The sequence below is a fragment of the Vigna radiata genome, chromosome 11, assembly GCF_000741045.1.
Source record: "Vigna radiata var. radiata cultivar VC1973A chromosome 11, Vradiata_ver6, whole genome shotgun sequence".
NCBI lineage: Eukaryota > Viridiplantae > Streptophyta > Magnoliopsida > Fabales > Fabaceae > Vigna > Vigna radiata.
Genome location: NC_028361.1, coordinates 2806820 through 2814019, shown reverse-complemented (window position 1 = coordinate 2814019; position 7200 = coordinate 2806820). Strand labels below are relative to the sequence as shown.

The window sequence follows — 7200 nt, the reverse complement described above, 5'->3', positions numbered from 1 at the left end:
TTTCATTCCAATCTCCAACAACCGAAAGTACTTACGTAGCGCATTAATTAAATCCACGTTGTAAAACGACACATCACTCATCTATCTATATCTGTATCTATATATCAGGTAATGTATTCTTCACCTTTAAGTCTAACTCTATCATCGTACTTTTTTTATTCTAAATAATCAATAATCTTTCCGTTATCGACAACAGTGTCTCTCCACGAACCAATACGCGCTTCTCCAGGATTATGTCTTCTTGAGCGGAGTAGTGAATACTCACTCACACCAGAATTTGTGGTGGTTGAGAACGCAAGCAGGTATCTTTTTTTCATTCTCCATTTGGATATTGGAAAACAGAAATTGGTTCATCAAATTTTCTTCTTTTCGATTGTTGAAGCTAACTGGGTTAGTAAGTTCGTCTTTTGTTAAAAGGTTTTACAGAAGAACAGAAACATGGAAGGTGGACTTTTTCCACCTTGGAAAAATGGGTCATGGCTAGAGTTAGCTTCAGAGGATGTGCAGGAGAATGAGCAGTTCAAACTGGTATCATCCTTGCCACCGTTGGCTGAGCCACCGACACCGCGTGAACCCATGGAATTCTTGTCTAGGTCTTGGAGTCTCTCTGCCTCAGAAATCTCAAAGGCTCTCTCTGAGAAACAAAAGCAAACTTTTCTCGATACGGGCCCCGACACATTGCAAGAACCTATTTCTGCACCTCATTTGGCAGTAAGTCACACAGTTTCAACACAATACTAATCAAATTTGATTAAACTCGAAGAGAACATTGTTCTATATGCTATGTATCAGGAAATGAGTATACGAATCAACTGCTGCAGAGTTTGTTTCCAGTTACCTAGTTTGAGATTTGATAATACAGCTGTGTTGTTATTCTAACTAATTCAATCAAATTTATGTCTTCCGTTTGATGTTTTCTTATTCAATAAAAAAATTCTTTTCATAAATACGAAATAAAATAGTAGATGTTCTTGGTTCTGATGGCAGGGAGGGAAAATGGTGGTTTCTGGAAACTGCCGAAGGATGGGTGCGATTGGAAAGTGGTTACATCAGAAGCAGTATGGGAGCACGAACGTTTCCATTAAGAAGAAAGATCGGGCGCGTGCGGAGAACGCGCGTGTGCATTCGGCGCTGTCCATTGCTGGGTTGGCCTCTGCGGTGGCTGCGGTGGCCGCAACAGAGGACCCTCGCGGTGGCTGTCGTTCTAAATTGGACATTGCTCTCGCTTCCGCCACTCAACTCTTGGCTTCTTATTGCGTTGAGATGGCGGAGTTAGCCGGCGCGGATCGGGAGCGTGTGGCCGCCACCGTCAGGTCCGCGGTGGATATTCAGACCCCCGGTGATCTAATGACTCTCACGGCTGCAGCTGCAACAGGTAATTAATTATTACCAATTGTTCTATCGCTATGCTTGAAAAGTGTTTTGGAATTGTGAGTGTGGAATATGCAACAGTATGTTGAAATACTGACGATTGGTTTGTTACATTATATGTACATATATCAGCTTTACGAGGAGAAGCAGCTCTTACAGCGAGATTGCCAAAAGAAGCAAAGAAGAATGCGTCAATAAGTCCGTACGATAAAGTGATAGCGGAAACGCAGTGGCTTCGTGCGTTTGACGGTCAGATGTTGGAACGTCATCCACCATGTCTGGGTGATTTGTTGCAGCTGACAGAAAAAGGTAATTCTTGGTTTATATCAGTTCAGAGCATTGGATTCTTTTACTGTATGTGAAACTTGTTTCTCAGATTAAGAACATTGGTTGATTTGGATTTTAGAGTTTCGAAAATCTTAGTTTAGTCCTCACATTAATGGAAGACAAGCATTTCTGATATCTGATAGCCATTTCCATCCCTCGATAATCAATGCTTTGTCCCTGTTTAAGTTTTAATATCTTCAAGAATTGAATTGCTGACATTGGCCTCCTTTAATTGCAATACTTATCAGGTTGACATTGTTTCCATGTTTGATAAGTGTTCTTTTCTTCAGGGACTTTACGATGGAGACATGTCCATGTTTATATCAAGAAATGCCAGGTAGCATTTTAAAAGCTGACCTACAAACATTTTTCTCTTGGGGTGGCTAGTTCTTTCCTATAGATTGTAGACAGCAATCTGATTTATCATGTTCTCAGGTCAAAATTAAGATCAAAAGTAAGCACGTTGGAGGAGCCTTCTCCAAAAAGAATAAATGTAAGTCCTTCTAACATTAAAAGCTCTCAACAACCACGCACCTATTCTTTTGTAGTTATTTATTTCAACTACAATAAGAACAAAACAATATGCTGCAAATATGTCATCTAATTATGAATTCTCATATTATTAAAAATTATGGATAATTTTCTTATGTTGTGATTTTTCTTCTGGTTCAAATTACTGATAGTTATTCCCTAATTCTGGGTAACATATGTGTTTGTATACCAGGTGTGGTTTATGGAGTGTGTGATAAAGATAATGCATGGCCATATAGAAAAGAAAGGGAAGCATCGGAAGAGCTATATTTTGGACTCAAAACTGCACAAGGTCTTCTGGAATTCAAGTGCCAGAACAAACTCCATAAGCAAAAATGGGTTGATGGGATAGAGATGTTACTTCGTAGGGTGAACTCTGTTGAAGCAACAGAGCATTCTCTAGAATTTTTAAGTATTAGTAGCAGTGCATGATTTGTTTGAATTGTATATTCCTCTAGGATCTAGAAGAGTGAACAAAAAAAATTTTGTCAAAAAAATCTACCTCTACAAGCCTACAATATTACAGAAGCAAAGAAGCACTACTGTTATGTGCAGCAGGGGTTGCGTGTGACCATCCTTGTTAATAGCTATACCAAATTGATAAGTGTTAAAACCCTGTTCAAGATATAAAAACTACTACCTCCGACAACCCTTATTTCTTTCAAATTATTGAATGAAAGATGATTATTTGATACATCTATAATTTTTACATTTAATATCATCTTTATTACACTTTTATGACTATTTATTCTTTTATAATTTTTATATTTAATATTATCTTTATTACACTTTTATGACTATTTATTCTTTTATCCTTATACTCTTTGTAATAAATATATAAAAGTGTATTATGATACCATTAGACTTGTTTAATCAAAGAACTTACAGATTTATTATGTTTAGAATGCAAATGCTTTCTAGCAGTACAAATTAAGTACTAATTGGAGTAGTCTCTGTTGAATGATCTTTTTTAATAAGCCAGAAACCGATGTGGTATTCGTTTTTTATTTTAATGTAAGAAAAGTTATTTATAAAACGTTGTTTTTATACTATTTCTCTTCAAATTTATATGAAAATATTTTTGTTAGTGTGAAGTTATATATACACTAATAAAACATACTTATTCTTTTTAAATCTTTTTATTTAATGATAATGTGTTCGGATGCATGCCACCACCACCAATAATGGGAGTCACGAATTACTTTAACATTTTTTATAACAATTATTATTTTCTAAAACTCTTGTATAATGATAAGAATGCTATTGCGCGGCAATTTAAATAAATTTGCTAGGTTAGGATTTTATATTTTTTATAAGTGAGAATGATACTCACATTAAAAAATATACATTCGCTATTGATGATTCGAATAAATAAAAATATAAAAAATTGACTAATACTTTTACATAAAGTTTCATGTAAGTTTTTCTTTTTAATTTGTACTAAATATCGTACTTTCGGAATTTACTATTGTAAAGTAGAAGATATAAATCTTGAATGGACAATCTTTGATTCAAATTTAGATAATTGTTGAATCCAAATCTTACTTTTATTTTAATAATCAACTCTTACAAGTGTAGTTTAGTTCTTGTATCTTTGCATAAAATTATTAATGGGTGTAATAACTTTTAAAAATTCATAAATACAACATGTAGGTTTAGATATGGTAATAGATATCCCTTCTTAAATTGCATATATATATGTAAGTATTTGGTGCATGTAGTTTATTTCATTCTTTCTATTTTTTTTTTCATTTTTTAGTTGATTAATAATAACTTTTTAACAAAATTGAATATGGAAATTAAAACTAATATTTGCATAGGCATAAGATAGAAACTACAAAGTTGGCTTCTTGCCCTGTTTTTAAAGCTTTTATCTTTTGGTTTTCGCTACTTTATTACTGCAACCAAAGTTGAATATAAGTTTTGCTTAAGTAAACTTCTCAGTAATATTAAAGAAAAACATTCAAAAGGTAAAATAATTATATTAAATTTCTCTCATAGATTAAAATCATGTTATATATATAGAATAGTTTATAAAAATTCTTTCACTTAATTTCTTAAGAAACTAATTTTAATTACGACAATAAAAAAAATTCAAAACAAATATTTATCGAGAGATTTATCGCATGGTTATGAATTTGGCTTTGTATGGATTTATTGGGATTACATAGTATAATTGGTTTGCCGTCAAAATACGACAGTTTTGTTTTCTTCGTATGGCATTATTCGAAGCTCACAATAAGACCTGATAGCACTTGTCAGACACTGTTTCTCAAGGTTCTCTGATTTCTGCACAAAGCTCTGCAAATCATCTCTATGGGAAACTCTTTCAACCTGCAATTCACATTCAGCCACATCACCTCAGAAAATACACTGAAAAAAAATAATAATTGAATTTCTACAATAAGTGATTGACTAAATGTAAATGTTCTTTATCTTAGAATCAGACAACACCAAAATTCTATTCTATTATTATCTGTAAGGAAATTCACCAGAAACTGAACTGCTATGAGATTTAGCTAGCACAATATTTCTTTTCAAAATATGAAAAGAAGAACTGATATATACTTGCTTCTTTCCATCTTACGGCTATGATAATTCTTGGTAATGGCATGTATTCAAGAGATAAACAAGTACTGAAAATTTTGTGTTCACCATCTGTTCAATAATAGGTCCAGTATCAAGTCCTTCAGTCACAAGGTAACTTGTTGCACCGATTAATTTCACACCTGCATCAACGGCCTTGCCAAGACAATCAATCATATTAAATGTTTCACAGTTGATTAGGAAGGAAGCATGATGAACATATAATTTAAGCAATGAAACGCTACCTGTTTAGATGGATTGATACCCTTAAATGATGGCAGCAAACCATGGTGGATGTTAATTATATCCTTCCCATAACTCCTTAAAAAGGTGTTTGATAGTATCTACAATAATAACATAATAAACTCATGTTCACCTTCAATTTAATACTCATCATCAATGCAATCAAACAGTAACAGAACATATACTGCAGATGATAATCGTTACTAAAACTCGTGTTTTCCCATCTTCAGGAGCAGATAAGTGTTCTGAGGAAAAAAAACTTGTAATTTGAAGAGTTTAAAACCAATTACAACAATCTGTAATCAATTTATTTACCCGAATATACCTCGCAAGTACTAAAAAATCAGTGTTCTGAACCAGCTCCAAGATCTCATCTTCCCTTTTATTCTCTGCTGTTGCTCCTAAATAATGATATGGAACACCGTGCATTTCAAGAAAACGAATCACCTCACTTTCTGGAGCTCTGTAATGGTTACTGTTGAATGCATCGAGTAAGCACTTAACTAAAGATCGAAAGTAATTCAAAATAAACCAATTAATTAAACAGACACAAAATCAATTTAGCTACATGATTCTGAAACTCCACCTAATCACACAAGTAATATCCACTGAGAGTCTTCCATCCTGCCATCCATGCAGCAAATCAATCAAACAGTGGTCCTGCAACAATAGAAAGAAACCTTTTCTTCAACAGACGTTGCATCAAATAAATATATCTACATTAAAAAATGTTTCTTTGTTGTAAACATTAAACATTAACGCATACCTGCTTTGATGCGAGAATTGCAACCTTATATTTAGGATCCAAAGCTGGCACCCTTATAACAGATCTCATGGCATTGAATGTTTTAGAGATCCTCAGGAAATCCTCCTCCATTTGCATTCGTGGCCACGTAGCAGGATCAAAAACAAAAACACTGCAAATATTGAACACTGTAAATAAATTCGATTCTGTGTACAGAACACTACATACATGTATAAAACATTATACTGAGAATACTTTCTAGAGTAGAAGACTTGTTTATTTTGAGGAACAAAAACATCAGCAGAGAGAATGTTGCCACCCCTGGTGGCAATGCAATCAGATAGCTTGGCTACAATTCCAACCGTATCCTATCAGAAAGACATAATATTAGAAAAATTTGTGAAAGGAGACTCATAATGGCATAAAAATAGTGTAAAAATGAACATAGAAATATTATAAACAGACGGAGAATGCAGCTTACCGGGCATTGAAAGACATGGATTCCATGAGTGAGGAAGGAATTGGAAGACGATGGGTTTAAGGGGTCAACGGATATATTACAGGTAATGAAATTATTATAACCGTAACTGTTCCTGTTGCTCAATCTGAAAACTTTGAGGTTGTTCAAAGTAGAACACAGTTTTCGGACGATGCCCATTTCATTTGGCTATCCAAACTAAGGTATTTGGTGGGTTTGTGCTTGTTTTCTCATTCCGCATGTATTAGCTTTATGGACCAAGAATAATAGGAAAAGATATACGTGGTCTAGAACAATGGAAAACGACTTCAATAGCCTGCATAAACGTGGTCTGAAACAATTCAAAAATTATTCTCCAAATTAGAACTTTGCATGCATTTGTGGTCTAAAATAGTGGCGGTTTGACACAGCCACTCTAATGTTTTCTATTTATTTATTATTAATATAGGTGATAACAGTTTTATTTCTTTCACCAAAAATTTCTTTTAACAACTCTTTTTTAATAAATCAGTATATGATTGGTTTCAAATATTTTTTTAAACATAAATTCAAACAGACCAATAAAATAATGACACGTGTCCTATTATAAAAAAATTGTTAAAAAAAGAATATCATTCTATTTTTTAACGTATAGAAAATGGTCATGGGTAGAAAGCTAAGAAAATTCCCCATTAAGTAAATGACTAATTAAACCATCTTAATCAACTGACAACTGTCAAAAATAAGGTTTTTTTGTTATTTCCGTTGACCCATTTGAATTACCATTTTAGCCTCACCTTCTTCACAGTACTATCATACTAATCAGTGGCAGTACTGTCTTTTCTCACGTTTCACCTATTGTCTTTTCTCCCGCTTCACAAAAAAAATTAACGAATAAAGTTATATACTAAAAAAACAACAAACAAGAATATTATTAGTA

At 33.4% G+C, this 7200-nt stretch overlaps 2 protein-coding genes across 5 annotated transcripts; one reads left to right on the top strand and one right to left on the bottom strand.

The window, feature by feature from the left end:
- Positions 1 to 2923, top strand: LOC106777058 (VAN3-binding protein-like). 2 transcript variants are annotated; one of them, XM_014664566.2, is made up of 8 exons: positions 1 to 108; positions 197 to 302; positions 418 to 711; positions 988 to 1375; positions 1504 to 1680; positions 1989 to 2035; positions 2134 to 2191; positions 2423 to 2923. In XM_014664566.2, the coding sequence occupies exons 3-8, from the start codon at positions 439 to 441 to the stop codon at positions 2659 to 2661; spliced, it is 1182 nt and encodes a 393-aa protein (XP_014520052.1). In that variant the 5' UTR covers positions 1 to 108; positions 197 to 302; positions 418 to 438; the 3' UTR covers positions 2662 to 2923. The 2 variants fall into 2 exon arrangements, with proteins under 2 accessions (XP_014520052.1, XP_014520051.1); XM_014664565.2 differs by lacking the exon at positions 1 to 108 and having other exon boundaries at positions 126 to 302.
- Positions 2924 to 4356: 1433 nt separating this feature from the next.
- On the bottom strand, positions 4357 to 6507 carry LOC106777215 (formyltetrahydrofolate deformylase 1, mitochondrial-like). 3 transcript variants are annotated; one of them, XM_014664767.2, is made up of 8 exons: positions 6285 to 6507; positions 6059 to 6171; positions 5825 to 5975; positions 5627 to 5718; positions 5374 to 5533; positions 5061 to 5159; positions 4885 to 4971; positions 4357 to 4563 (listed from the first exon to the last, which is right to left on the bottom strand). In XM_014664767.2, exons 1-8 carry the CDS (start codon positions 6459 to 6461, stop codon positions 4417 to 4419), a joined length of 1026 nt encoding a protein of 341 aa, XP_014520253.1. In that variant the 5' UTR covers positions 6462 to 6507; the 3' UTR covers positions 4357 to 4416. The 3 variants fall into 3 exon arrangements, with proteins under 3 accessions (XP_014520253.1, XP_014520254.1, XP_014520255.1); XM_014664768.2 differs by having other exon boundaries at positions 5645 to 5718; XM_014664769.2 differs by having other exon boundaries at positions 5374 to 5521; positions 5645 to 5718.
- Positions 6508 to 7200: the final 693 nt, after the last annotated feature.

Coding starts and splice junctions, on each gene's coding strand:
- LOC106777058 (XM_014664566.2), top strand. CDS start 439: ATGGAAGGTGGACTTTTTCCACCTTGGAAAAATGGGTCATGGCTAGAG. Junction 1,681..1,988: donor GTTGCAGCTGACAGAAAAAG/GTAATTCTTGGT, acceptor TCTTTTCTTCAG/GGACTTTACGATGGAGACAT. Junction 2,036..2,133: donor TTTATATCAAGAAATGCCAG/GTAGCATTTTAA, acceptor TCATGTTCTCAG/GTCAAAATTAAGATCAAAAG.
- LOC106777215 (XM_014664767.2), bottom strand. CDS start 6,461: ATGGGCATCGTCCGAAAACTGTGTTCTACTTTGAACAACCTCAAAGTT. Junction 5,160..5,373: donor TACTTGCGAGGTATATTCGG/GTAAATAAATTG, acceptor TTATTATTGTAG/ATACTATCAAACACCTTTTT. Junction 4,564..4,884: donor GACCTATTATTGAACAGATG/GTGAACACAAAA, acceptor TGTGAATTGCAG/GTTGAAAGAGTTTCCCATAG.